Source organism: Mytilus edulis, chromosome 8 (assembly GCF_963676685.1).
Source record: "Mytilus edulis chromosome 8, xbMytEdul2.2, whole genome shotgun sequence".
Classification (NCBI taxonomy): domain Eukaryota; kingdom Metazoa; phylum Mollusca; class Bivalvia; order Mytilida; family Mytilidae; genus Mytilus; species Mytilus edulis.
The window spans coordinates 70149241-70173955 of NC_092351.1; the positions used below are offsets into that span (position 1 = coordinate 70149241).

At 38.0% G+C, this 24715-nt stretch overlaps 1 protein-coding gene and 51 non-coding genes across 52 annotated transcripts in view; 26 read left to right on the forward strand and 26 right to left on the reverse strand.

Moving 5' to 3' along the window:
* The first annotated feature begins 32 nt into the window (after positions 1–32).
* Trnad-guc (transfer RNA aspartic acid (anticodon GUC)) lies at positions 33–104 on the forward strand. Its single transcript has one exon. It is a non-coding gene; the product is annotated as a tRNA-Asp (tRNA).
* Positions 105–341: 237 nt separating this feature from the next.
* Positions 342–414, reverse strand: Trnar-acg (transfer RNA arginine (anticodon ACG)). Its single transcript has one exon. It is a non-coding gene; the product is annotated as a tRNA-Arg (tRNA).
* A 264-nt stretch (positions 415–678) lies between these two features.
* Positions 679–750, forward strand: Trnad-guc (transfer RNA aspartic acid (anticodon GUC)). Its single transcript has one exon. It is a non-coding gene; the product is annotated as a tRNA-Asp (tRNA).
* Positions 751–987: 237 nt separating this feature from the next.
* Positions 988–1060, reverse strand: Trnar-acg (transfer RNA arginine (anticodon ACG)). The gene has a single exon. It is a non-coding gene; the product is annotated as a tRNA-Arg (tRNA).
* A 264-nt stretch (positions 1061–1324) lies between these two features.
* Trnad-guc (transfer RNA aspartic acid (anticodon GUC)) lies at positions 1325–1396 on the forward strand. The gene has a single exon. It is a non-coding gene; the product is annotated as a tRNA-Asp (tRNA).
* Positions 1397–1633: 237 nt separating this feature from the next.
* Positions 1634–1706, reverse strand: Trnar-acg (transfer RNA arginine (anticodon ACG)). Its single transcript has one exon. It is a non-coding gene; the product is annotated as a tRNA-Arg (tRNA).
* Positions 1707–1970: 264 nt separating this feature from the next.
* Positions 1971–2042, forward strand: Trnad-guc (transfer RNA aspartic acid (anticodon GUC)). The gene has a single exon. It is a non-coding gene; the product is annotated as a tRNA-Asp (tRNA).
* Positions 2043–2279: 237 nt separating this feature from the next.
* On the reverse strand, positions 2280–2352 carry Trnar-acg (transfer RNA arginine (anticodon ACG)). Its single transcript has one exon. It is a non-coding gene; the product is annotated as a tRNA-Arg (tRNA).
* A 264-nt stretch (positions 2353–2616) lies between these two features.
* On the forward strand, positions 2617–2688 carry Trnad-guc (transfer RNA aspartic acid (anticodon GUC)). The gene has a single exon. It is a non-coding gene; the product is annotated as a tRNA-Asp (tRNA).
* A 237-nt stretch (positions 2689–2925) lies between these two features.
* On the reverse strand, positions 2926–2998 carry Trnar-acg (transfer RNA arginine (anticodon ACG)). Its single transcript has one exon. It is a non-coding gene; the product is annotated as a tRNA-Arg (tRNA).
* Positions 2999–3262: 264 nt separating this feature from the next.
* On the forward strand, positions 3263–3334 carry Trnad-guc (transfer RNA aspartic acid (anticodon GUC)). The gene has a single exon. It is a non-coding gene; the product is annotated as a tRNA-Asp (tRNA).
* Positions 3335–3571: 237 nt separating this feature from the next.
* Trnar-acg (transfer RNA arginine (anticodon ACG)) lies at positions 3572–3644 on the reverse strand. Its single transcript has one exon. It is a non-coding gene; the product is annotated as a tRNA-Arg (tRNA).
* Positions 3645–3908: 264 nt separating this feature from the next.
* Trnad-guc (transfer RNA aspartic acid (anticodon GUC)) lies at positions 3909–3980 on the forward strand. The gene has a single exon. It is a non-coding gene; the product is annotated as a tRNA-Asp (tRNA).
* Positions 3981–4217: 237 nt separating this feature from the next.
* Trnar-acg (transfer RNA arginine (anticodon ACG)) lies at positions 4218–4290 on the reverse strand. Its single transcript has one exon. It is a non-coding gene; the product is annotated as a tRNA-Arg (tRNA).
* A 264-nt stretch (positions 4291–4554) lies between these two features.
* Positions 4555–4626, forward strand: Trnad-guc (transfer RNA aspartic acid (anticodon GUC)). Its single transcript has one exon. It is a non-coding gene; the product is annotated as a tRNA-Asp (tRNA).
* Positions 4627–4863: 237 nt separating this feature from the next.
* On the reverse strand, positions 4864–4936 carry Trnar-acg (transfer RNA arginine (anticodon ACG)). Its single transcript has one exon. It is a non-coding gene; the product is annotated as a tRNA-Arg (tRNA).
* A 264-nt stretch (positions 4937–5200) lies between these two features.
* Positions 5201–5272, forward strand: Trnad-guc (transfer RNA aspartic acid (anticodon GUC)). Its single transcript has one exon. It is a non-coding gene; the product is annotated as a tRNA-Asp (tRNA).
* Positions 5273–5509: 237 nt separating this feature from the next.
* Positions 5510–5582, reverse strand: Trnar-acg (transfer RNA arginine (anticodon ACG)). The gene has a single exon. It is a non-coding gene; the product is annotated as a tRNA-Arg (tRNA).
* A 264-nt stretch (positions 5583–5846) lies between these two features.
* Trnad-guc (transfer RNA aspartic acid (anticodon GUC)) lies at positions 5847–5918 on the forward strand. The gene has a single exon. It is a non-coding gene; the product is annotated as a tRNA-Asp (tRNA).
* Positions 5919–6155: 237 nt separating this feature from the next.
* On the reverse strand, positions 6156–6228 carry Trnar-acg (transfer RNA arginine (anticodon ACG)). Its single transcript has one exon. It is a non-coding gene; the product is annotated as a tRNA-Arg (tRNA).
* A 264-nt stretch (positions 6229–6492) lies between these two features.
* Positions 6493–6564, forward strand: Trnad-guc (transfer RNA aspartic acid (anticodon GUC)). Its single transcript has one exon. It is a non-coding gene; the product is annotated as a tRNA-Asp (tRNA).
* Positions 6565–6801: 237 nt separating this feature from the next.
* Trnar-acg (transfer RNA arginine (anticodon ACG)) lies at positions 6802–6874 on the reverse strand. Its single transcript has one exon. It is a non-coding gene; the product is annotated as a tRNA-Arg (tRNA).
* Positions 6875–7447: 573 nt separating this feature from the next.
* On the reverse strand, positions 7448–7520 carry Trnar-acg (transfer RNA arginine (anticodon ACG)). Its single transcript has one exon. It is a non-coding gene; the product is annotated as a tRNA-Arg (tRNA).
* A 264-nt stretch (positions 7521–7784) lies between these two features.
* Positions 7785–7856, forward strand: Trnad-guc (transfer RNA aspartic acid (anticodon GUC)). Its single transcript has one exon. It is a non-coding gene; the product is annotated as a tRNA-Asp (tRNA).
* Positions 7857–8093: 237 nt separating this feature from the next.
* Positions 8094–8166, reverse strand: Trnar-acg (transfer RNA arginine (anticodon ACG)). Its single transcript has one exon. It is a non-coding gene; the product is annotated as a tRNA-Arg (tRNA).
* A 264-nt stretch (positions 8167–8430) lies between these two features.
* Trnad-guc (transfer RNA aspartic acid (anticodon GUC)) lies at positions 8431–8502 on the forward strand. Its single transcript has one exon. It is a non-coding gene; the product is annotated as a tRNA-Asp (tRNA).
* Positions 8503–8739: 237 nt separating this feature from the next.
* Positions 8740–8812, reverse strand: Trnar-acg (transfer RNA arginine (anticodon ACG)). The gene has a single exon. It is a non-coding gene; the product is annotated as a tRNA-Arg (tRNA).
* A 264-nt stretch (positions 8813–9076) lies between these two features.
* On the forward strand, positions 9077–9148 carry Trnad-guc (transfer RNA aspartic acid (anticodon GUC)). The gene has a single exon. It is a non-coding gene; the product is annotated as a tRNA-Asp (tRNA).
* Positions 9149–9385: 237 nt separating this feature from the next.
* On the reverse strand, positions 9386–9458 carry Trnar-acg (transfer RNA arginine (anticodon ACG)). Its single transcript has one exon. It is a non-coding gene; the product is annotated as a tRNA-Arg (tRNA).
* A 264-nt stretch (positions 9459–9722) lies between these two features.
* Positions 9723–9794, forward strand: Trnad-guc (transfer RNA aspartic acid (anticodon GUC)). The gene has a single exon. It is a non-coding gene; the product is annotated as a tRNA-Asp (tRNA).
* Positions 9795–10031: 237 nt separating this feature from the next.
* Trnar-acg (transfer RNA arginine (anticodon ACG)) lies at positions 10032–10104 on the reverse strand. The gene has a single exon. It is a non-coding gene; the product is annotated as a tRNA-Arg (tRNA).
* A 264-nt stretch (positions 10105–10368) lies between these two features.
* Positions 10369–10440, forward strand: Trnad-guc (transfer RNA aspartic acid (anticodon GUC)). Its single transcript has one exon. It is a non-coding gene; the product is annotated as a tRNA-Asp (tRNA).
* A 237-nt stretch (positions 10441–10677) lies between these two features.
* On the reverse strand, positions 10678–10750 carry Trnar-acg (transfer RNA arginine (anticodon ACG)). Its single transcript has one exon. It is a non-coding gene; the product is annotated as a tRNA-Arg (tRNA).
* A 264-nt stretch (positions 10751–11014) lies between these two features.
* Trnad-guc (transfer RNA aspartic acid (anticodon GUC)) lies at positions 11015–11086 on the forward strand. The gene has a single exon. It is a non-coding gene; the product is annotated as a tRNA-Asp (tRNA).
* A 237-nt stretch (positions 11087–11323) lies between these two features.
* On the reverse strand, positions 11324–11396 carry Trnar-acg (transfer RNA arginine (anticodon ACG)). The gene has a single exon. It is a non-coding gene; the product is annotated as a tRNA-Arg (tRNA).
* A 264-nt stretch (positions 11397–11660) lies between these two features.
* Positions 11661–11732, forward strand: Trnad-guc (transfer RNA aspartic acid (anticodon GUC)). The gene has a single exon. It is a non-coding gene; the product is annotated as a tRNA-Asp (tRNA).
* Positions 11733–11969: 237 nt separating this feature from the next.
* On the reverse strand, positions 11970–12042 carry Trnar-acg (transfer RNA arginine (anticodon ACG)). The gene has a single exon. It is a non-coding gene; the product is annotated as a tRNA-Arg (tRNA).
* A 264-nt stretch (positions 12043–12306) lies between these two features.
* On the forward strand, positions 12307–12378 carry Trnad-guc (transfer RNA aspartic acid (anticodon GUC)). Its single transcript has one exon. It is a non-coding gene; the product is annotated as a tRNA-Asp (tRNA).
* A 237-nt stretch (positions 12379–12615) lies between these two features.
* Trnar-acg (transfer RNA arginine (anticodon ACG)) lies at positions 12616–12688 on the reverse strand. The gene has a single exon. It is a non-coding gene; the product is annotated as a tRNA-Arg (tRNA).
* Positions 12689–12952: 264 nt separating this feature from the next.
* On the forward strand, positions 12953–13024 carry Trnad-guc (transfer RNA aspartic acid (anticodon GUC)). Its single transcript has one exon. It is a non-coding gene; the product is annotated as a tRNA-Asp (tRNA).
* A 237-nt stretch (positions 13025–13261) lies between these two features.
* Trnar-acg (transfer RNA arginine (anticodon ACG)) lies at positions 13262–13334 on the reverse strand. Its single transcript has one exon. It is a non-coding gene; the product is annotated as a tRNA-Arg (tRNA).
* A 264-nt stretch (positions 13335–13598) lies between these two features.
* On the forward strand, positions 13599–13670 carry Trnad-guc (transfer RNA aspartic acid (anticodon GUC)). The gene has a single exon. It is a non-coding gene; the product is annotated as a tRNA-Asp (tRNA).
* Positions 13671–13907: 237 nt separating this feature from the next.
* On the reverse strand, positions 13908–13980 carry Trnar-acg (transfer RNA arginine (anticodon ACG)). Its single transcript has one exon. It is a non-coding gene; the product is annotated as a tRNA-Arg (tRNA).
* Positions 13981–14244: 264 nt separating this feature from the next.
* Positions 14245–14316, forward strand: Trnad-guc (transfer RNA aspartic acid (anticodon GUC)). The gene has a single exon. It is a non-coding gene; the product is annotated as a tRNA-Asp (tRNA).
* A 237-nt stretch (positions 14317–14553) lies between these two features.
* On the reverse strand, positions 14554–14626 carry Trnar-acg (transfer RNA arginine (anticodon ACG)). The gene has a single exon. It is a non-coding gene; the product is annotated as a tRNA-Arg (tRNA).
* A 264-nt stretch (positions 14627–14890) lies between these two features.
* On the forward strand, positions 14891–14962 carry Trnad-guc (transfer RNA aspartic acid (anticodon GUC)). Its single transcript has one exon. It is a non-coding gene; the product is annotated as a tRNA-Asp (tRNA).
* Positions 14963–15199: 237 nt separating this feature from the next.
* Positions 15200–15272, reverse strand: Trnar-acg (transfer RNA arginine (anticodon ACG)). The gene has a single exon. It is a non-coding gene; the product is annotated as a tRNA-Arg (tRNA).
* A 264-nt stretch (positions 15273–15536) lies between these two features.
* Positions 15537–15608, forward strand: Trnad-guc (transfer RNA aspartic acid (anticodon GUC)). Its single transcript has one exon. It is a non-coding gene; the product is annotated as a tRNA-Asp (tRNA).
* Positions 15609–15845: 237 nt separating this feature from the next.
* Positions 15846–15918, reverse strand: Trnar-acg (transfer RNA arginine (anticodon ACG)). Its single transcript has one exon. It is a non-coding gene; the product is annotated as a tRNA-Arg (tRNA).
* A 264-nt stretch (positions 15919–16182) lies between these two features.
* Trnad-guc (transfer RNA aspartic acid (anticodon GUC)) lies at positions 16183–16254 on the forward strand. The gene has a single exon. It is a non-coding gene; the product is annotated as a tRNA-Asp (tRNA).
* Positions 16255–16491: 237 nt separating this feature from the next.
* Trnar-acg (transfer RNA arginine (anticodon ACG)) lies at positions 16492–16564 on the reverse strand. The gene has a single exon. It is a non-coding gene; the product is annotated as a tRNA-Arg (tRNA).
* Positions 16565–19921: 3357 nt separating this feature from the next.
* The window catches only part of LOC139486154 (putative leucine-rich repeat-containing protein DDB_G0290503), a 37908-nt gene continuing 33114 nt past the window's right edge, over positions 19922–24715 (forward strand). The window contains exon 1 of the mRNA XM_071270903.1: positions 19922–20808. Coding sequence (XP_071127004.1) covers positions 20767–20808 — 42 coding nt within the window. The 5' untranslated portion in view covers positions 19922–20766. The remainder of the gene's footprint in view (positions 20809–24715) is intronic.

Genomic DNA, 24715 nt, shown 5'->3' on the forward strand with positions numbered 1-24715 from the left:
TATCTGTTAAAATTTGTGCTCTCACCTTCAAGTCCTCGGTAGTATAGTGGTTAGTATCCCCGCCTGTCACGCGGGAGACCGGGGTTCGATTCCCCGCCGGGGAGGACATTATTTTTGTTATATCCTTCTAACATGTGGAATGTAAAGGTTGGCATGCAGTCACAACATATATGTGCTAATAAAAGATTCCACCAAAACCCCATCAATGAGTTCAAAACTGTTTCTGACGTTTGGATGCTCTATAATCTGGCCTGACATTTCTTTTAAATGTAACTTCTAACTGTCCACTATATATACGTGTTTCAAAAGGGTGTGTTAAAAAGCATTGACAAAAAACTATCCGAGCTTGCCAGGATTCGAACCTGGAATCTTCTGATCCGTAGTCAGACGCGTTATCCGTTGCGCCACAAGCCCTTAGACGCTGGTGTTCCTATTTTACTCTTTATACCTTAGTTTGACTCTTCGAATTGTCTTCAATGATATCTCGCATAGCCTTGTCCATCGTAGATGCATAACTCCCAGAATCAAACTTTTTCTGCAAATAACACTCCTATTCGTTATGATGCAAACTTATTTCTCTCAGTTGAGGGAAGCGGGAAAAGTAGCTTTTCTGGCTTTTGTGTTGGTAATTTCTAAAGTTTAGCTTTATCTGTTAAAATTTGTGCTCTCACCTTCAAGTCCTCGGTAGTATAGTGGTTAGTATCCCCGCCTGTCACGCGGGAGACCGGGGTTCGATTCCCCGCCGGGGAGGACATTATTTTTGTTATATCCTTCTAACATGTGGAATGTAAAGGTTGGCATGCAGTCACAACATATATGTGCTAATAAAAGATTCCACCAAAACCCCATCAATGAGTTCAAAACTGTTTCTGACGTTTGGATGCTCTATAATCTGGCCAGACATTTCTTTTAAATGTAACTTCTAACTGTCCACTATATATACGTGTTTCAAAAGGGTGTGTTAAAAAGCATTGACAAAAAACTATCCGAGCTTGCCAGGATTCGAACCTGGAATCTTCTGATCCGTAGTCAGACGCGTTATCCGTTGCGCCACAAGCCCTTAGACGCTGGTGTTCCTATTTTACTCTTTATACCTTAGTTTGACTCTTCGAATTGTCTTCAATGATATCTCGCATAGCCTTGTCCATCGTAGATGCATAACTCCCAGAATCAAACTTTTTCTGCAAATAACACTCCTATTCGTTATGATGCAAACTTATTTCTCTCAGTTGAGGGAAGCGGGAAAAGTAGCTTTTCTGGCTTTTGTGTTGGTAATTTCTAAAGTTTAGCTTTATCTGTTAAAATTTGTGCTCTCACCTTCAAGTCCTCGGTAGTATAGTGGTTAGTATCCCCGCCTGTCACGCGGGAGACCGGGGTTCGATTCCCCGCCGGGGAGGACATTATTTTTGTTATATCCTTCTAACATGTGGAATGTAAAGGTTGGCATGCAGCCACAACATATATGTGCTAATAAAAGATTCCACCAAAACCCCATCAATGAGTTCAAAACTGTTTCTGACGTTTGGATGCTCTATAATCTGGCCAGACATTTCTTTTAAATGTAACTTCTAACTGTCCACTATATATACGTGTTTCAAAAGGGTGTGTTAAAAAGCATTGACAAAAAACTATCCGAGCTTGCCAGGATTCGAACCTGGAATCTTCTGATCCGTAGTCAGACGCGTTATCCGTTGCGCCACAAGCCCTTAGACGCTGGTGTTCCTATTTTACTCTTTATACCTTAGTTTGACTCTTCGAATTGTCTTCAATGATATCTCGCATAGCCTTGTCCATCGTAGATGCATAACTCCCAGAATCAAACTTTTTCTGCAAATAACACTCCTATTCGTTATGATGCAAACTTATTTCTCTCAGTTGAGGGAAGCGGGAAAAGTAGCTTTTCTGGCTTTTGTGTTGGTAATTTCTAAAGTTTAGCTTTATCTGTTAAAATTTGTGCTCTCACCTTCAAGTCCTCGGTAGTATAGTGGTTAGTATCCCCGCCTGTCACGCGGGAGACCGGGGTTCGATTCCCCGCCGGGGAGGACATTATTTTTGTTATATCCTTCTAACATGTGGAATGTAAAGGTTGGCATGCAGCCACAACATATATGTGCTAATAAAAGATTCCACCAAAACCCCATCAATGAGTTCAAAACTGTTTCTGACGTTTGGATGCTCTATAATCTGGCCAGACATTTCTTTTAAATGTAACTTCTAACTGTCCACTATATATACGTGTTTCAAAAGGGTGTGTTAAAAAGCATTGACAAAAAACTATCCGAGCTTGCCAGGATTCGAACCTGGAATCTTCTGATCCGTAGTCAGACGCGTTATCCGTTGCGCCACAAGCCCTTAGACGCTGGTGTTCCTATTTTACTCTTTATACCTTAGTTTGACTCTTCGAATTGTCTTCAATGATATCTCGCATAGCCTTGTCCATCGTAGATGCATAACTCCCAGAATCAAACTTTTTCTGCAAATAACACTCCTATTCGTTATGATGCAAACTTATTTCTCTCAGTTGAGGGAAGCGGGAAAAGTAGCTTTTCTGGCTTTTGTGTTGGTAATTTCTAAAGTTTAGCTTTATCTGTTAAAATTTGTGCTCTCACCTTCAAGTCCTCGGTAGTATAGTGGTTAGTATCCCCGCCTGTCACGCGGGAGACCGGGGTTCGATTCCCCGCCGGGGAGGACATTATTTTTGTTATATCCTTCTAACATGTGGAATGTAAAGGTTGGCATGCAGCCACAACATATATGTGCTAATAAAAGATTCCACCAAAACCCCATCAATGAGTTCAAAACTGTTTCTGACGTTTGGATGCTCTATAATCTGGCCAGACATTTCTTTTAAATGTAACTTCTAACTGTCCACTATATATACGTGTTTCAAAAGGGTGTGTTAAAAAGCATTGACAAAAAACTATCCGAGCTTGCCAGGATTCGAACCTGGAATCTTCTGATCCGTAGTCAGACGCGTTATCCGTTGCGCCACAAGCCCTTAGACGCTGGTGTTCCTATTTTACTCTTTATACCTTAGTTTGACTCTTCGAATTGTCTTCAATGATATCTCGCATAGCCTTGTCCATCGTAGATGCATAACTCCCAGAATCAAACTTTTTCTGCAAATAACACTCCTATTCGTTATGATGCAAACTTATTTCTCTCAGTTGAGGGAAGCGGGAAAAGTAGCTTTTCTGGCTTTTGTGTTGGTAATTTCTAAAGTTTAGCTTTATCTGTTAAAATTTGTGCTCTCACCTTCAAGTCCTCGGTAGTATAGTGGTTAGTATCCCCGCCTGTCACGCGGGAGACCGGGGTTCGATTCCCCGCCGGGGAGGACATTATTTTTGTTATATCCTTCTAACATGTGGAATGTAAAGGTTGGCATGCAGTCACAACATATATGTGCTAATAAAAGATTCCACCAAAACCCCATCAATGAGTTCAAAACTGTTTCTGACGTTTGGATGCTCTATAATCTGGCCAGACATTTCTTTTAAATGTAACTTCTAACTGTCCACTATATATACGTGTTTCAAAAGGGTGTGTTAAAAAGCATTGACAAAAAACTATCCGAGCTTGCCAGGATTCGAACCTGGAATCTTCTGATCCGTAGTCAGACGCGTTATCCGTTGCGCCACAAGCCCTTAGACGCTGGTGTTCCTATTTTACTCTTTATACCTTAGTTTGACTCTTCGAATTGTCTTCAATGATATCTCGCATAGCCTTGTCCATCGTAGATGCATAACTCCCAGAATCAAACTTTTTCTGCAAATAACACTCCTATTCGTTATGATGCAAACTTATTTCTCTCAGTTGAGGGAAGCGGGAAAAGTAGCTTTTCTGGCTTTTGTGTTGGTAATTTCTAAAGTTTAGCTTTATCTGTTAAAATTTGTGCTCTCACCTTCAAGTCCTCGGTAGTATAGTGGTTAGTATCCCCGCCTGTCACGCGGGAGACCGGGGTTCGATTCCCCGCCGGGGAGGACATTATTTTTGTTATATCCTTCTAACATGTGGAATGTAAAGGTTGGCATGCAGTCACAACATATATGTGCTAATAAAAGATTCCACCAAAACCCCATCAATGAGTTCAAAACTGTTTCTGACGTTTGGATGCTCTATAATCTGGCCAGACATTTCTTTTAAATGTAACTTCTAACTGTCCACTATATATACGTGTTTCAAAAGGGTGTGTTAAAAAGCATTGACAAAAAACTATCCGAGCTTGCCAGGATTCGAACCTGGAATCTTCTGATCCGTAGTCAGACGCGTTATCCGTTGCGCCACAAGCCCTTAGACGCTGGTGTTCCTATTTTACTCTTTATACCTTAGTTTGACTCTTCGAATTGTCTTCAATGATATCTCGCATAGCCTTGTCCATCGTAGATGCATAACTCCCAGAATCAAACTTTTTCTGCAAATAACACTCCTATTCGTTATGATGCAAACTTATTTCTCTCAGTTGAGGGAAGCGGGAAAAGTAGCTTTTCTGGCTTTTGTGTTGGTAATTTCTAAAGTTTAGCTTTATCTGTTAAAATTTGTGCTCTCACCTTCAAGTCCTCGGTAGTATAGTGGTTAGTATCCCCGCCTGTCACGCGGGAGACCGGGGTTCGATTCCCCGCCGGGGAGGACATTATTTTTGTTATATCCTTCTAACATGTGGAATGTAAAGGTTGGCATGCAGTCACAACATATATGTGCTAATAAAAGATTCCACCAAAACCCCATCAATGAGTTCAAAACTGTTTCTGACGTTTGGATGCTCTATAATCTGGCCAGACATTTCTTTTAAATGTAACTTCTAACTGTCCACTATATATACGTGTTTCAAAAGGGTGTGTTAAAAAGCATTGACAAAAAACTATCCGAGCTTGCCAGGATTCGAACCTGGAATCTTCTGATCCGTAGTCAGACGCGTTATCCGTTGCGCCACAAGCCCTTAGACGCTGGTGTTCCTATTTTACTCTTTATACCTTAGTTTGACTCTTCGAATTGTCTTCAATGATATCTCGCATAGCCTTGTCCATCGTAGATGCATAACTCCCAGAATCAAACTTTTTCTGCAAATAACACTCCTATTCGTTATGATGCAAACTTATTTCTCTCAGTTGAGGGAAGCGGGAAAAGTAGCTTTTCTGGCTTTTGTGTTGGTAATTTCTAAAGTTTAGCTTTATCTGTTAAAATTTGTGCTCTCACCTTCAAGTCCTCGGTAGTATAGTGGTTAGTATCCCCGCCTGTCACGCGGGAGACCGGGGTTCGATTCCCCGCCGGGGAGGACATTATTTTTGTTATATCCTTCTAACATGTGGAATGTAAAGGTTGGCATGCAGTCACAACATATATGTGCTAATAAAAGATTCCACCAAAACCCCATCAATGAGTTCAAAACTGTTTCTGACGTTTGGATGCTCTATAATCTGGCCAGACATTTCTTTTAAATGTAACTTCTAACTGTCCACTATATATACGTGTTTCAAAAGGGTGTGTTAAAAAGCATTGACAAAAAACTATCCGAGCTTGCCAGGATTCGAACCTGGAATCTTCTGATCCGTAGTCAGACGCGTTATCCGTTGCGCCACAAGCCCTTAGACGCTGGTGTTCCTATTTTACTCTTTATACCTTAGTTTGACTCTTCGAATTGTCTTCAATGATATCTCGCATAGCCTTGTCCATCGTAGATGCATAACTCCCAGAATCAAACTTTTTCTGCAAATAACACTCCTATTCGTTATGATGCAAACTTATTTCTCTCAGTTGAGGGAAGCGGGAAAAGTAGCTTTTCTGGCTTTTGTGTTGGTAATTTCTAAAGTTTAGCTTTATCTGTTAAAATTTGTGCTCTCACCTTCAAGTCCTCGGTAGTATAGTGGTTAGTATCCCCGCCTGTCACGCGGGAGACCGGGGTTCGATTCCCCGCCGGGGAGGACATTATTTTTGTTATATCCTTCTAACATGTGGAATGTAAAGGTTGGCATGCAGTCACAACATATATGTGCTAATAAAAGATTCCACCAAAACCCCATCAATGAGTTCAAAACTGTTTCTGACGTTTGGATGCTCTATAATCTGGCCAGACATTTCTTTTAAATGTAACTTCTAACTGTCCACTATATATACGTGTTTCAAAAGGGTGTGTTAAAAAGCATTGACAAAAAACTATCCGAGCTTGCCAGGATTCGAACCTGGAATCTTCTGATCCGTAGTCAGACGCGTTATCCGTTGCGCCACAAGCCCTTAGACGCTGGTGTTCCTATTTTACTCTTTATACCTTAGTTTGACTCTTCGAATTGTCTTCAATGATATCTCGCATAGCCTTGTCCATCGTAGATGCATAACTCCCAGAATCAAACTTTTTCTGCAAATAACACTCCTATTCGTTATGATGCAAACTTATTTCTCTCAGTTGAGGGAAGCGGGAAAAGTAGCTTTTCTGGCTTTTGTGTTGGTAATTTCTAAAGTTTAGCTTTATCTGTTAAAATTTGTGCTCTCACCTTCAAGTCCTCGGTAGTATAGTGGTTAGTATCCCCGCCTGTCACGCGGGAGACCGGGGTTCGATTCCCCGCCGGGGAGGACATTATTTTTGTTATATCCTTCTAACATGTGGAATGTAAAGGTTGGCATGCAGTCACAACATATATGTGCTAATAAAAGATTCCACCAAAACCCCATCAATGAGTTCAAAACTGTTTCTGACGTTTGGATGCTCTATAATCTGGCCAGACATTTCTTTTAAATGTAACTTCTAACTGTCCACTATATATACGTGTTTCAAAAGGGTGTGTTAAAAAGCATTGACAAAAAACTATCCGAGCTTGCCAGGATTCGAACCTGGAATCTTCTGATCCGTAGTCAGACGCGTTATCCGTTGCGCCACAAGCCCTTAGACGCTGGTGTTCCTATTTTACTCTTTATACCTTAGTTTGACTCTTCGAATTGTCTTCAATGATATCTCGCATAGCCTTGTCCATCGTAGATGCATAACTCCCAGAATCAAACTTTTTCTGCAAATAACACTCCTATTCGTTATGATGCAAACTTATTTCTCTCAGTTGAGGGAAGCGGGAAAAGTAGCTTTTCTGGCTTTTGTGTTGGTAATTTCTAAAGTTTAGCTTTATCTGTTAAAATTTGTGCTCTCACCTTCAAGTCCTCGGTAGTATAGTGGTTAGTATCTCCGCCTGTCACGCGGGAGACCGGGGTTCGATTCCCCGCCGGGGAGGACATTATTTTTGTTATATCCTTCTAACATGTGGAATGTAAAGGTTGGCATGCAGTCACAACATATATGTGCTAATAAAAGATTCCACCAAAACCCCATCAATGAGTTCAAAACTGTTTCTGACGTTTGGATGCTCTATAATCTGGCCAGACATTTCTTTTAAATGTAACTTCTAACTGTCCACTATATATACGTGTTTCAAAAGGGTGTGTTAAAAAGCATTGACAAAAAACTATCCGAGCTTGCCAGGATTCGAACCTGGAATCTTCTGATCCGTAGTCAGACGCGTTATCCGTTGCGCCACAAGCCCTTAGACGCTGGTGTTCCTATTTTACTCTTTATACCTTAGTTTGACTCTTCGAATTGTCTTCAATGATATCTCGCATAGCCTTGTCCATCGTAGATGCATAACTCCCAGAATCAAACTTTTTCTGCAAATAACACTCCTATTCGTTATGATGCAAACTTATTTCTCTCAGTTGAGGGAAGCGGGAAAAGTAGCTTTTCTGGCTTTTGTGTTGGTAATTTCTAAAGTTTAGCTTTATCTGTTAAAATTTGTGCTCTCACCTTCAAGTCCTCGGTAGTATAGTGGTTAGTATCCCCGCCTGTCACGCGGGAGACCGGGGTTCGATTCCCCGCCGGGGAGGACATTATTTTTGTTATATCCTTCTAACATGTGGAATGTAAAGGTTGGCATGCAGTCACAACATATATGTGCTAATAAAAGATTCCACCAAAACCCCATCAATGAGTTCAAAACTGTTTCTGACGTTTGGATGCTCTATAATCTGGCCAGACATTTCTTTTAAATGTAACTTCTAACTGTCCACTATATATACGTGTTTCAAAAGGGTGTGTTAAAAAGCATTGACAAAAAACTATCCGAGCTTGCCAGGATTCGAACCTGGAATCTTCTGATCCGTAGTCAGACGCGTTATCCGTTGCGCCACAAGCCCTTAGACGCTGGTGTTCCTATTTTACTCTTTATACCTTAGTTTGACTCTTCGAATTGTCTTCAATGATATCTCGCATAGCCTTGTCCATCGTAGATGCATAACTCCCAGAATCAAACTTTTTCTGCAAATAACACTCCTATTCGTTATGATGCAAACTTATTTCTCTCAGTTGAGGGAAGCGGGAAAAGTAGCTTTTCTGGCTTTTGTGTTGGTAATTTCTAAAGTTTAGCTTTATCTGTTAAAATTTGTGCTCTCACCTTCAAGTCCTCGGTAGTATAGTGGTTAGTATCCCCGCCTGTCACGCGGGAGACCGGGGTTCGATTCCCCGCCGGGGAGGACATTATTTTTGTTATATCCTTCTAACATGTGGAATGTAAAGGTTGGCATGCAGTCACAACATATATGTGCTAATAAAAGATTCCACCAAAACCCCATCAATGAGTTCAAAACTGTTTCTGACGTTTGGATGCTCTATAATCTGGCCAGACATTTCTTTTAAATGTAACTTCTAACTGTCCACTATATATACGTGTTTCAAAAGGGTGTGTTAAAAAGCATTGACAAAAAACTATCCGAGCTTGCCAGGATTCGAACCTGGAATCTTCTGATCCGTAGTCAGACGCGTTATCCGTTGCGCCACAAGCCCTTAGACGCTGGTGTTCCTATTTTACTCTTTATACCTTAGTTTGACTCTTCGAATTGTCTTCAATGATATCTCGCATAGCCTTGTCCATCGTAGATGCATAACTCCCAGAATCAAACTTTTTCTGCAAATAACACTCCTATTCGTTATGATGCAAACTTATTTCTCTCAGTTGAGGGAAGCGGGAAAAGTAGCTTTTCTGGCTTTTGTGTTGGTAATTTCTAAAGTTTAGCTTTATCTGTTAAAATTTGTGCTCTCACCTTCAAGTCCTCGGTAGTATAGTGGTTAGTATCCCCGCCTGTCACGCGGGAGACCGGGGTTCGATTCCCCGCCGGGGAGGACATTATTTTTGTTATATCCTTCTAACATGTGGAATGTAAAGGTTGGCATGCAGTCACAACATATATGTGCTAATAAAAGATTCCACCAAAACCCCATCAATGAGTTCAAAACTGTTTCTGACGTTTGGATGCTCTATAATCTGGCCAGACATTTCTTTTAAATGTAACTTCTAACTGTCCACTATATATACGTGTTTCAAAAGGGTGTGTTAAAAAGCATTGACAAAAAACTATCCGAGCTTGCCAGGATTCGAACCTGGAATCTTCTGATCCGTAGTCAGACGCGTTATCCGTTGCGCCACAAGCCCTTAGACGCTGGTGTTCCTATTTTACTCTTTATACCTTAGTTTGACTCTTCGAATTGTCTTCAATGATATCTCGCATAGCCTTGTCCATCGTAGATGCATAACTCCCAGAATCAAACTTTTTCTGCAAATAACACTCCTATTCGTTATGATGCAAACTTATTTCTCTCAGTTGAGGGAAGCGGGAAAAGTAGCTTTTCTGGCTTTTGTGTTGGTAATTTCTAAAGTTTAGCTTTATCTGTTAAAATTTGTGCTCTCACCTTCAAGTCCTCGGTAGTATAGTGGTTAGTATCCCCGCCTGTCACGCGGGAGACCGGGGTTCGATTCCCCGCCGGGGAGGACATTATTTTTGTTATATCCTTCTAACATGTGGAATGTAAAGGTTGGCATGCAGTCACAACATATATGTGCTAATAAAAGATTCCACCAAAACCCCATCAATGAGTTCAAAACTGTTTCTGACGTTTGGATGCTCTATAATCTGGCCAGACATTTCTTTTAAATGTAACTTCTAACTGTCCACTATATATACGTGTTTCAAAAGGGTGTGTTAAAAAGCATTGACAAAAAACTATCCGAGCTTGCCAGGATTCGAACCTGGAATCTTCTGATCCGTAGTCAGACGCGTTATCCGTTGCGCCACAAGCCCTTAGACGCTGGTGTTCCTATTTTACTCTTTATACCTTAGTTTGACTCTTCGAATTGTCTTCAATGATATCTCGCATAGCCTTGTCCATCGTAGATGCATAACTCCCAGAATCAAACTTTTTCTGCAAATAACACTCCTATTCGTTATGATGCAAACTTATTTCTCTCAGTTGAGGGAAGCGGGAAAAGTAGCTTTTCTGGCTTTTGTGTTGGTAATTTCTAAAGTTTAGCTTTATCTGTTAAAATTTGTGCTCTCACCTTCAAGTCCTCGGTAGTATAGTGGTTAGTATCCCCGCCTGTCACGCGGGAGACCGGGGTTCGATTCCCCGCCGGGGAGGACATTATTTTTGTTATATCCTTCTAACATGTGGAATGTAAAGGTTGGCATGCAGTCACAACATATATGTGCTAATAAAAGATTCCACCAAAACCCCATCAATGAGTTCAAAACTGTTTCTGACGTTTGGATGCTCTATAATCTGGCCAGACATTTCTTTTAAATGTAACTTCTAACTGTCCACTATATATACGTGTTTCAAAAGGGTGTGTTAAAAAGCATTGACAAAAAACTATCCGAGCTTGCCAGGATTCGAACCTGGAATCTTCTGATCCGTAGTCAGACGCGTTATCCGTTGCGCCACAAGCCCTTAGACGCTGGTGTTCCTATTTTACTCTTTATACCTTAGTTTGACTCTTCGAATTGTCTTCAATGATATCTCGCATAGCCTTGTCCATCGTAGATGCATAACTCCCAGAATCAAACTTTTTCTGCAAATAACACTCCTATTCGTTATGATGCAAACTTATTTCTCTCAGTTGAGGGAAGCGGGAAAAGTAGCTTTTCTGGCTTTTGTGTTGGTAATTTCTAAAGTTTAGCTTTATCTGTTAAAATTTGTGCTCTCACCTTCAAGTCCTCGGTAGTATAGTGGTTAGTATCCCCGCCTGTCACGCGGGAGACCGGGGTTCGATTCCCCGCCGGGGAGGACATTATTTTTGTTATATCCTTCTAACATGTGGAATGTAAAGGTTGGCATGCAGTCACAACATATATGTGCTAATAAAAGATTCCACCAAAACCCCATCAATGAGTTCAAAACTGTTTCTGACGTTTGGATGCTCTATAATCTGGCCAGACATTTCTTTTAAATGTAACTTCTAACTGTCCACTATATATACGTGTTTCAAAAGGGTGTGTTAAAAAGCATTGACAAAAAACTATCCGAGCTTGCCAGGATTCGAACCTGGAATCTTCTGATCCGTAGTCAGACGCGTTATCCGTTGCGCCACAAGCCCTTAGACGCTGGTGTTCCTATTTTACTCTTTATACCTTAGTTTGACTCTTCGAATTGTCTTCAATGATATCTCGCATAGCCTTGTCCATCGTAGATGCATAACTCCCAGAATCAAACTTTTTCTGCAAATAACACTCCTATTCGTTATGATGCAAACTTATTTCTCTCAGTTGAGGGAAGCGGGAAAAGTAGCTTTTCTGGCTTTTGTGTTGGTAATTTCTAAAGTTTAGCTTTATCTGTTAAAATTTGTGCTCTCACCTTCAAGTCCTCGGTAGTATAGTGGTTAGTATCCCCGCCTGTCACGCGGGAGACCGGGGTTCGATTCCCCGCCGGGGAGGACATTATTTTTGTTATATCCTTCTAACATGTGGAATGTAAAGGTTGGCATGCAGTCACAACATATATGTGCTAATAAAAGATTCCACCAAAACCCCATCAATGAGTTCAAAACTGTTTCTGACGTTTGGATGCTCTATAATCTGGCCAGACATTTCTTTTAAATGTAACTTCTAACTGTCCACTATATATACGTGTTTCAAAAGGGTGTGTTAAAAAGCATTGACAAAAAACTATCCGAGCTTGCCAGGATTCGAACCTGGAATCTTCTGATCCGTAGTCAGACGCGTTATCCGTTGCGCCACAAGCCCTTAGACGCTGGTGTTCCTATTTTACTCTTTATACCTTAGTTTGACTCTTCGAATTGTCTTCAATGATATCTCGCATAGCCTTGTCCATCGTAGATGCATAACTCCCAGAATCAAACTTTTTCTGCAAATAACACTCCTATTCGTTATGATGCAAACTTATTTCTCTCAGTTGAGGGAAGCGGGAAAAGTAGCTTTTCTGGCTTTTGTGTTGGTAATTTCTAAAGTTTAGCTTTATCTGTTAAAATTTGTGCTCTCACCTTCAAGTCCTCGGTAGTATAGTGGTTAGTATCCCCGCCTGTCACGCGGGAGACCGGGGTTCGATTCCCCGCCGGGGAGGACATTATTTTTGTTATATCCTTCTAACATGTGGAATGTAAAGGTTGGCATGCAGTCACAACATATATGTGCTAATAAAAGATTCCACCAAAACCCCATCAATGAGTTCAAAACTGTTTCTGACGTTTGGATGCTCTATAATCTGGCCAGACATTTCTTTTAAATGTAACTTCTAACTGTCCACTATATATACGTGTTTCAAAAGGGTGTGTTAAAAAGCATTGACAAAAAACTATCCGAGCTTGCCAGGATTCGAACCTGGAATCTTCTGATCCGTAGTCAGACGCGTTATCCGTTGCGCCACAAGCCCTTAGACGCTGGTGTTCCTATTTTACTCTTTATACCTTAGTTTGACTCTTCGAATTGTCTTCAATGATATCTCGCATAGCCTTGTCCATCGTAGATGCATAACTCCCAGAATCAAACTTTTTCTGCAAATAACACTCCTATTCGTTATGATGCAAACTTATTTCTCTCAGTTGAGGGAAGCGGGAAAAGTAGCTTTTCTGGCTTTTGTGTTGGTAATTTCTAAAGTTTAGCTTTATCTGTTAAAATTTGTGCTCTCACCTTCAAGTCCTCGGTAGTATAGTGGTTAGTATCCCCGCCTGTCACGCGGGAGACCGGGGTTCGATTCCCCGCCGGGGAGGACATTATTTTTGTTATATCCTTCTAACATGTGGAATGTAAAGGTTGGCATGCAGTCACAACATATATGTGCTAATAAAAGATTCCACCAAAACCCCATCAATGAGTTCAAAACTGTTTCTGACGTTTGGATGCTCTATAATCTGGCCAGACATTTCTTTTAAATGTAACTTCTAACTGTCCACTATATATACGTGTTTCAAAAGGGTGTGTTAAAAAGCATTGACAAAAAACTATCCGAGCTTGCCAGGATTCGAACCTGGAATCTTCTGATCCGTAGTCAGACGCGTTATCCGTTGCGCCACAAGCCCTTAGACGCTGGTGTTCCTATTTTACTCTTTATACCTTAGTTTGACTCTTCGAATTGTCTTCAATGATATCTCGCATAGCCTTGTCCATCGTAGATGCATAACTCCCAGAATCAAACTTTTTCTGCAAATAACACTCCTATTCGTTATGATGCAAACTTATTTCTCTCAGTTGAGGGAAGCGGGAAAAGTAGCTTTTCTGGCTTTTGTGTTGGTAATTTCTAAAGTTTAGCTTTATCTGTTAAAATTTGTGCTCTCACCTTCAAGTCCTCGGTAGTATAGTGGTTAGTATCCCCGCCTGTCACGCGGGAGACCGGGGTTCGATTCCCCGCCGGGGAGGACATTATTTTTGTTATATCCTTCTAACATGTGGAATGTAAAGGTTGGCATGCAGTCACAACATATATGTGCTAATAAAAGATTCCACCAAAACCCCATCAATGAGTTCAAAACTGTTTCTGACGTTTGGATGCTCTATAATCTGGCCAGACATTTCTTTTAAATGTAACTTCTAACTGTCCACTATATATACGTGTTTCAAAAGGGTGTGTTAAAAAGCATTGACAAAAAACTATCCGAGCTTGCCAGGATTCGAACCTGGAATCTTCTGATCCGTAGTCAGACGCGTTATCCGTTGCGCCACAAGCCCTTAGACGCTGGTGTTCCTATTTTACTCTTTATACCTTAGTTTGACTCTTCGAATTGTCTTCAATGATATCTCGCATAGCCTTGTCCATCGTAGATGCATAACTCCCAGAATCAAACTTTTTCTGCAAATAACACTCCTATTCGTTATGATGCAAACTTATTTCTCTCAGTTGAGGGAAGCGGGAAAAGTAGCTTTTCTGGCTTTTGTGTTGGTAATTTCTAAAGTTTAGCTTTATCTGTTAAAATTTGTGCTCTCACCTTCAAGTCCTCGGTAGTATAGTGGTTAGTATCCCCGCCTGTCACGCGGGAGACCGGGGTTCGATTCCCCGCCGGGGAGGACATTATTTTTGTTATATCCTTCTAACATGTGGAATGTAAAGGTTGGCATGCAGTCACAACATATATGTGCTAATAAAAGATTCCACCAAAACCCCATCAATGAGTTCAAAACTGTTTCTGACGTTTGGATGCTCTATAATCTGGCCAGACATTTCTTTTAAATGTAACTTCTAACTGTCCACTATATATACGTGTTTCAAAAGGGTGTGTTAAAAAGCATTGACAAAAAACTATCCGAGCTTGCCAGGATTCGAACCTGGAATCTTCTGATCCGTAGTCAGACGCGTTATCCGTTGCGCCACAAGCCCTTAGACGCTGGTGTTCCTATTTTACTCTTTATACCTTAGTTTGACTCTTCGAATTGTCTTCAATGATATCTCGCATAGCCTTGTCCATCGTAGATGCATAACTCCCAGAATCAAACTTTTTCTGCAAATAACACTCCTATTCGTTATGATGCAAACTTATTTCTCTCAGTTGAGGGAAGCGGGAAAAGTAGCTTTTCTGGCTTTTGTGTTGGTAATTTCTAAAGTTTAGCTTTATCTGTTAAAATTTGTGCTCTCACCTTCAAGTCCTCGGTAGTATAGTGGTTAGTATCCCCGCCTGTCACGCGGGAGACCGGGGTTCGATTCCCCGCCGGGGAGGACATTATTTTTGTTATATCCTTCTAACATGTGGAATGTAAAGGTTGGCATGCAGTCACAACATATATGTGCTAATAAAAGATTCCACCAAAACCCCATCAATGAGTTCAAAACTGTTTCTGACGTTTGGATGCTCTATAATCTGGCCAGACATTTCTTTTAAATGTAACTTCTAACTGTCCACTATATATACGTGTTTCAAAAGGGTGTGTTAAAAAGCATTGACAAAAAACTATCCGAGCTTGCCAGGATTCGAACCTGGAATCTTCTGATCCGTAGTCAGACGCGTTATCCGTTGCGCCACAAGCCCTTAGACGCTGGTGTTCCTATTTTACTCTTTATACCTTAGTTTGACTCTTCGAATTGTCTTCAATGATATCTCGCATAGCCTTGTCCATCGTAGATGCATAACTCCCAGAATCAAACTTTTTCTGCAAATAACACTCCTATTCGTTATGATGCAAACTTATTTCTCTCAGTTGAGGGAAGCGGGAAAAGTAGCTTTTCTGGCTTTTGTGTTGGTAATTTCTAAAGTTTAGCTTTATCTGTTAAAATTTGTGCTCTCACCTTCAAGTCCTCGGTAGTATAGTGGTTAGTATCCCCGCCTGTCACGCGGGAGACCGGGGTTCGATTCCCCGCCGGGGAGGACATTATTTTTGTTATATCCTTCTAACATGTGGAATGTAAAGGTTGGCATGCAGTCACAACATATATGTGCTAATAAAAGATTCCACCAAAACCCCATCAATGAGTTCAAAACTGTTTCTGACGTTTGGATGCTCTATAATCTGGCCAGACATTTCTTTTAAATGTAACTTCTAACTGTCCACTATATATACGTGTTTCAAAAGGGTGTGTTAAAAAGCATTGACAAAAAACTATCCGAGCTTGCCAGGATTCGAACCTGGAATCTTCTGATCCGTAGTCAGACGCGTTATCCGTTGCGCCACAAGCCCTTAGACGCTGGTGTTCCTATTTTACTCTTTATACCTTAGTTTGACTCTTCGAATTGTCTTCAATGATATCTCGCATAGCCTTGTCCATCGTAGATGCATAACTCCCAGAATCAAACTTTTTCTGCAAATAACACTCCTATTCGTTATGATGCAAACTTATTTCTCTCAGTTGAGGGAAGCGGGAAAAGTAGCTTTTCTGGCTTTTGTGTTGGTAATTTCTAAAGTTTAGCTTTATCTGTTAAAATTTGTGCTCTCACCTTCAAGTCCTCGGTAGTATAGTGGTTAGTATCCCCGCCTGTCACGCGGGAGACCGGGGTTCGATTCCCCGCCGGGGAGGACATTATTTTTGTTATATCCTTCTAACATGTGGAATGTAAAGGTTGGCATGCAGTCACAACATATATGTGCTAATAAAAGATTCCACCAAAACCCCATCAATGAGTTCAAAACTGTTTCTGACGTTTGGATGCTCTATAATCTGGCCAGACATTTCTTTTAAATGTAACTTCTAACTGTCCACTATATATACGTGTTTCAAAAGGGTGTGTTAAAAAGCATTGACAAAAAACTATCCGAGCTTGCCAGGATTCGAACCTGGAATCTTCTGATCCGTAGTCAGACGCGTTATCCGTTGCGCCACAAGCCCTTAGACGCTGGTGTTCCTATTTTACTCTTTATACCTTAGTTTGACTCTTCGAATTGTCTTCAATGATATCTCGCATAGCCTTGTCCATCGTAGATGCATAACTCCCAGAATCAAACTTTTTCTGCAAATAACACTCCTATTCGTTATGATGCAAACTTATTTCTCTCAGTTGAGGGAAGCGGGAAAAGTAGCTTTTCTGGCTTTTATATCCCTGACTGCACACTGGTTCCCGGAAATATTGGTTGTACAATCACATAGTGCTTTTCGGAACAGCAGGACAATTTTACCCTTCTAGAAAATAAGTTATTTTTCATTATTCAAATGCATTTTTCAACGCAGGTGATACAGTGATCTCAAATCTGTAAGCTTTGATTCAACAACAAAATATGTCAAAATATTGTACACAATTACAAGTTTACAGCTATGCGTAGGAACTATTTTGTTTAAATATGTACTACTTTCTGGTATGTTCTTTCCTTACCGGGCCGACATTTTTGGTTTACATGTAGTTATCTGTATTTCCTCCGTAAATATTGGAGCACTACCCTTATCATGGGAGTAATGTCGAATCTAGGCTATTAAACATGGAAGTAAAAATAAAAATTGGCAATGAGAAAGACCTATGTACATTTGTAGTAGCTTTTCTCAGTAATTATAATGAAAATTAATAATGTCCATAATGCTTTAAAATTGTTCATAGTACACAAGTACATCAAGATTATTATTTAGAGGTGCTAAACTGTTACATTGCGAGAAAATTAATTAAATGCATGTAGGGTATGCATATAAGTAGATAGGTTGTATTAACATATTGACATGTATGCATCCACTCACATGTTTTACAGATTGAATAAGGGAAACTGTCTTTTAATATAGAGCTATTAGTATAAAAAGTCAACAATAACAACTATCTTCTAGAATGGTAGAATTATCTAAAACAATCAAAGTGTTACTGGTTAAACTTGGACGTACCTTTGACTCTTTTATACTGAACTCATAGTAATTTTCCGTTTGATTTTCGATTTGATTTTCTAAGTAATTGTTACATGACATAAGGTACTACTTGTAAAGAATTTTCCGTATATTGACTAATAAAGTTATCTCCTCTGTGGTCAGAAATATAAACTATGTATGTGCGCTGAATTCCCCACTCCATGGTTCCGGTGATTCTTGCAATGTTCATAAAGAAGGTAAGAATTTTTTTCCCCAGGGTTAATTTTAACTTGTTTTGCTCTACTAGAGTGTTATTTGTATTTGTCTGAGTTCTTTCCTTTCTATCAGTATTAACATTTCTTTGTCATTCTAGTCCAAATATATTCCCTCCGGTTTACATACTCAGTCCATCCTATTTTGACTCTTTAAAATCCTAAATTGAGGTAAATTAATTAAACGGCCTTCCAATACTTTTCGATTACTAACAACACTGAAGAGACATTAATTGTCGAAATCTGGATATGGTGTAAAAAAAATTAGCACCACATGTTACGGTTTACCATCTTTGCCGCAATTTATTGTTTTCTATTTGTTATTAGATTAAGATCCATTTTGTTACACCTTGTGATCAATTTAATTGGCAATCGTTAATGGTAGTCAGCAGGGTTTAAGAATATCAGTTGTGTTAGTCATTCTGTTAGTCAAATGCGTTTTGTTAAAATATGTTTTTTCACTCTCTTTGGTCTTTTGGAAAGTGTTGTTTGTGCTGTATTTTTTTATAGTTTTAAGTATATATACTTTGTAGTATTTTGGTAAATGTCTTTGTTGCAGTTATTCTTCTAAAGCTATAGCAGTGTCCGTGTTATCTTTTTTTTTATGAATGGTGTAAGACTCCCATTTTTAAGAAGAACGAGACATGGATTACATGGCTGTATTTACCTCTTTTGTTGCAACATGGTCAATACCAAATATCTTTTTTGTTTATGCTTTTTTCATTACTTTTTATATCTCAATGCATGTCAAAACTTGGTTCTTATGTCGGAGTAGCTAATTGACTAGTCATTCATTTTGAGTATATTTGTATTGGATATTGGCGTTTTTCTTTACTTAAGAATTGAATGCTTCTTTTGTAAATTTATTCGGGTGTAAAAGCGTTGACCGAAGTACATTTTGTATGAAGCGCGGAAGCGCTTCATTCTAAAAATGTGCGCACGGTCAACGCTTTTACAACCCTATAAAGTTACAAAAAGAAGCATTCAATACTTATAATTACATTTTTTAGCAATGATCATGAAAACACGAATTTTATTTATTTTTTTATTTAATTCACCTGTGCACTTTATTGTTGGACCACGTGTTATCATGAATGAAAAGTTGTATTGAGCAATACAACTGCTTACGGAATAACACGTGCTGTGCAGTTAGCCAATCAGAATAAAGTATTATAGTGAAATATACATCTAATGTAATTATATGTTAATAAATTTGTAAAAAAAATAGTAACAGTGGTTGATGCTTTCATAATTTGTCTGCAGTTGTATCTCTATGTAAGGCGAGGCATACGCTTGTCTTTCTATCTTTCTTAATATTTCTTTTGCTGCTGTCATTTTAATCTTAAGTTCGTTATTACTACATAAGAGTGCATTATTAATCTTTCATATTCTATTTGATATTCTTAATAACAGGAACCAGAGCTACGTCTCAAAAATCTGCACGGTGCAATTGAGTTAAAAGACCATGCAATGTGATATTCAAAAAGTCCCTATAATAGCATAAACATTAAAAATAATTCAAACACTTTTTTACATTGTAATTGCCTTCCTTGAGTTTAAAGATTTATGCATCGCTTTTGGATGAACAACTTATGTCAAAAATAATAATTTTGATAATTATATAAAAATGAAGACAATCGATTGAACGATGTTTTCCTCCTGTGTGTCATTTTCTAAAAGTTCCATGGCGAGTGTTTCTATAATCTGGTACCAAAGAAGAAAGAAACAGTACAGAAATCTGTATCTTCTTTTTTTATAATGTTTCGTTTTCCTTCGTATAGTGTTTATAGCCGCAGTAAAATACAATGCCATGCAAATCCAGTTGAGTATAATATGTTTGAAGCCATTGTCACCATAATTTTTCCGTCGATCATTATGGTAATATTTTATGAACATCCACGTTTTTATATAGATAACCGTGGTTGTGTTTGCTATTTTTACATTATATTAGATTTACAACTGAGTCCTCTTATCACTGTAGATCCCGCAGGGAAACTTTTAAGTCGTAAATAAGTATAAATTAAATATTCAATAAATGTATATATTGATTGTGTTCAGGCTTACATTTTGTCAAAACGACGTAAAATTGTCCATATGTTCATGTACAATGTTGTTTATGGTATATAAAGCACGTCGTTCTGCTTTATCACTCATATTTTAAATCACTGAGTTGTTGGTTGCAACATATATAAAAGTCATCGACGAATGCTATATTCTATTTATGGTTTTATCTAGTTCGTCAGAAAGTTAAAGTACTAAATTTCTTCTATTTAAATCTTAAGTCATCCATTCAAAATTGTGTGAAGTAAACATTTATGGAAAAGTCTGATAACGAGGAAATAAATTAAAACATTATTCATAATTCACAAAGGAAAACATTTTCAAATTGAAATAGTCGCTACTAAATCAGTTTAAAAGCTCATTGAAAAATCTTTACTATCTCAGATGTTTACCTGAGTTCGTGTTTGTTTGTTACCATCGATCACGTGAAAGCGATATTTCTACGAGATTAATATTTCCGTTTCATAGCAGACGACAGGTAAATCTGTAACATCTTATGACTGAGGTGTTAATGTGTATACTTTTGAGTATCGCCTTTCATTTGTCTCAGTGTCATTTTTTCTCGGATTATTGATTATATATTTTCTACGTGATGGAAGTTTCTAAACTGAGGAGACAGAAATATGATAAAGAATGATGAAATTGCGTATGAACGGAATTTTTAAACAATTCAAATTGGCAAAATGATGCTGGGAGCTGAACCTGTTCCTTATACGAAACCCATATTTGCACGTCCAATGAGGGTCCGTCGTACACGATCTCAAAAGGTTCCAAACCAAGTTTCAAAACGTTCTGAAGTCAAAATGCACTTGAAGGGGGAAACTACACTTGCGATCATGGATTCAAAGTCTTCTATTTCACATTCAATTGATACAGATACAGACAGCGCATATTACAAAGGTCAATCCAGATTTAGAAACCCCAAAACAAACGCCAATGTGCGAGGAGCAGAAATCAGATCCTTTGAGGGTGAAAAGGGTAAGTTAGTTATACATCTGGCTGTATTACATGCTAACTTAAATTTAAACATATTAATGGTGCAATCTTTTTAAAGAAGTACTCTTGGCACTCTTTTCACTATCTTTAATTTGTTTTGCGTCATTTCATTCAATGGTTGGTCATTTTGTTTTTATATCTTCTTGTAGAGTATTGTGTGTGTATATAGATGTGTTACCCACTTATATAAATGTCAAATATTTGGTAACATTTTAAAGAATCAAACAAATGAAGGCCGTTGTTCTGTTATTGTATGGGTTTAAATGAATATTTCCCTCTAAATTACTCCACTTATTGCTTTTTTCGTATAAGACATTTAAAATTGTATAGGATTTGACATATTTTGAAATATTTCAATGAAGGAAATAATATAATGGCTATCAATATTTTATTAAGCCATTTAAATGATATATATTATTCATCTTATAATTTTAATCTTCCCCACTGAGAAAGAGCATCTTTCATTACTATTGATTTCTCTTTTCACATATAGGTTTTAGTATTGCGTAAATATAATAAATCAAGTTTTATGTGTTGTAAAGGGCAAAAATGTCTTTATAGTTTATATGAAGATTGTTTACAATAAAATACAAGAATGTATTGTATATTTACATTTTTATGTATCAATCTCAAGAGTCTTTGTGAATTTATACACATAAACATTCTTGGTAGTTTCCAATGCCGTTTTGGAAACATAACTCAAACTATTAATTTAAAATCTAAAATTTATTTTCATTTAAGTATATACACTTCGCATCGTTCAACCGACCAGTAATCTGGGTTTTTTAAGGTCGATCGCTACGGTCCCCCACAGATATTCTTTTGTAGTTTTATCAAATGAATTGAATAAGGAATTATGTTCAAAACATTATAAAAAACGCACTGATATAGTTATTTTACTTATGTTGAGGTATTTCAATGATTTCATTAAACTGAGACAAGTCAAATTCAAGAAGTGAAACATCGAAAGGAAATGCAAAATGTCTTCCTTGTTTTATATTCGGTTACAGCGGTACATGATCGCATTTCAAACAAAATCATATTGTTCGGTTGTACGGTGTTTATCTTTTTTGAAAAATATGTCAAACTTTCGATGTAAAAGTCTAATGAAATCATTTATTAACTATTGATTACATCAGTTATTTCCGCGATATTTTGAAACTCGAAATCTTACAATTAAAGTTTGTGTTCTTGTTAGCGTAATCATATATAATTGTTTTTGCTTGCTCCTTATTGGTGCAGTTTTGCAATAAACGTGATACGAAATCTTAATTCCCATAAGGTTAAAAAGTGTCTAAGGCTCACTGACATAATATACTGTTTTTAAAATTTGTTTTGAAAGCTCTCTCTCTCTCTCTCTCTCTCTCTCTCTCTCTTCTCTCTCTCTCTCCTCTCTCCTCTCTCTCTCTCTCTCTCTCTCTCCTCTCTCATCTTCTCTCTCTCTCTCTCTCTCTCTCTCTCTCTCTCTCTCTCTCTCTCTCTCTCTCTCTCCTCTCTCTCTCTCTCTCTCTCTCTCTCTCTCTCTCTCTCTCTCTGCTACAATATGTAAAAGTGATATACATATGGAATTTATAGGAAAGACGTAATTGAATAAAGAATAGCGAGTCGACTGATTCATTGTTGGTTGTTAAAGAGTCCACTGCCAAATATTTCTTACGAATAGCGAGTCGAGAAGTAATATCCGACGGTATCATAATATTATTTTTGAAAATCAAAATTTTCTAGCAACATTTCATCCAACGCAGGCCATTTCAGGAATATAATTGCATGCTAGTCACACGAATTTTGACGCCGGTCAGTTTCATTTACCATCTGCCATCACCAGCTGGCTATCAAACGGTCGTGTTAATGTTTTATTCAGATCTATAGTAATACACTTATTAAATCACAATTATCAATTTCCATCAACGTAATATAAGAAAGACAAAACGATTGAGTGAGCAATGTTGCGCAATAGATCGATGGTGCAGCGCTACGATTAGTAAAGAACTGTTTTCTTGATTAACACTTTCCACACATTGAAAGTAATCACAATCTATTAACAAGTTAGGCCTTTATCAAAACAAGATTGTTATCGAACTGACTGCGGGCCAATTGGAATATAAAAGAGTTTATTAATCTAACTAGTAATGTTTTCCTTCTCGGTTTTTGTGACACTGAAACTGTAAATAATTTGAAAGGAAGGGATTAGAACGTTTATTGAAATGTGTTTCAACTTAACTAATGTATTTTATTGAATATGAAGTTGAAATAAATACCAGCAGGATTTTTCTGTCCGCCATTTATTCAGTGTGATTCGTTCTATGTCATTTAATTCATCTAAAATGTCATTCAATGAACTTTTTATTTCCAGTACCATACGCTTTTTGATGTAGAAAAAATTCAATTATCTATCAGTTTATATTTGAGACCAAAGTTGCCAGAATTTTTAAGACGGTAAAAGTACACGTTAACTACAGTGACCAGCTTAAAATGCGGACGGTGCTAGGAAATGCTTTTGTATTAAAGAATTGTATTTTTTCGTGTTTTGTTGGAGGGAAGGGGTGGCGATGACAATCTATAACTGCAGGTCGGAATTTTTACAAAAAAGGTTTTAGACGTCTACATTTTAACAAGAGTCGTTCGTTGGCCAGTCAATTCATATGAAAAAAGTTGCCCTCCAAATAATGGTTATCCCTGTGTCTGTAAACATAATGTTTTATCATCGAGTTGTATTGGAAAACAGCACACTGACCACCCCTTAACCCCTTTTCCCCCATCTGCTTGTTAGATTCGGACCGACCGTCATTAGCGTAAATACTGGTCTTTCTTATTGGAGATATACACATGTGCTTAAATCATAAGAGATATGTACGGAAGCCGATAAGGGCTATTCAAAAAAAAAATATGTCGTAATTACGACATAGCATGTCGTAATTTTGACATAACATGTCGTAATTTCGACATATCATGTCGTAATAACGACATCACTATGTCGTTAAAACGACATAGCTATATGTCGTAATAACGACATCGCTATATATAAAAGAATATGTATTATGATTGCCAAGAGACTAAATGACACAGAAAGTAACAACTATAGGTCATCATAATGCCCCCAATAATTAGAAAAGCCCCCGATTAGTCAGCTATAAAAGAGGGAGGAAAGATACCAGAGGGAGAGCCCCAGAAATGCTGTGTGGCAGACAGGGTTATAAATTATTTATTAGCTCCCTTGGTAAAACTCCAAATTTCATATTTAATGTATTTCATTGTTAAATAATTTACATGAAGCTTAATAAGTACATATTTGTTAATTGCATAGACTTTGCTATTTGAATTCATTGGTTAAAGATATTTATTTATATTGTAAAGTTTAATATTTGCATCGTCGCAAAATCTTTGGTTACCTTCTTTGCATAGATTCAGTGAGAAACTTATATATTTTATAGATCCCATGTAATTATACCGACCGTGTATGTTAGACCGTATGTTAGGTTGAACATTCATTCCTACCCAGTGGGATTTCCAGTGACACCAGAACAATAGAAAAGTCACTCTTCATATGAAAGAGATAGAAAAGGTCTAAGAACAGGAGAGACAATTTACGCATAAAACCCGATATGCATAGGGATAAATATCTCTTAAAACACAAAACCATTATATAACTTTTATACAACCACTATAAATAAAGTATATGTTAAAGCTAAATGTGTTAATATATGATTTTTTAATTGCCAAACATGCTGTTAATTGAACAACCTATTGTTCAACATAGGGGTGTGTAAAAAACTGCCAGATTTGACTGCATATTTTTCTTTTTTTTTTGAAAAAAATATATATCAAACCTTAATAATGTAGCTTTCTGGGTATCCAATTTTTAACGTGTTCCAAAATGTAGTTTCGTCAC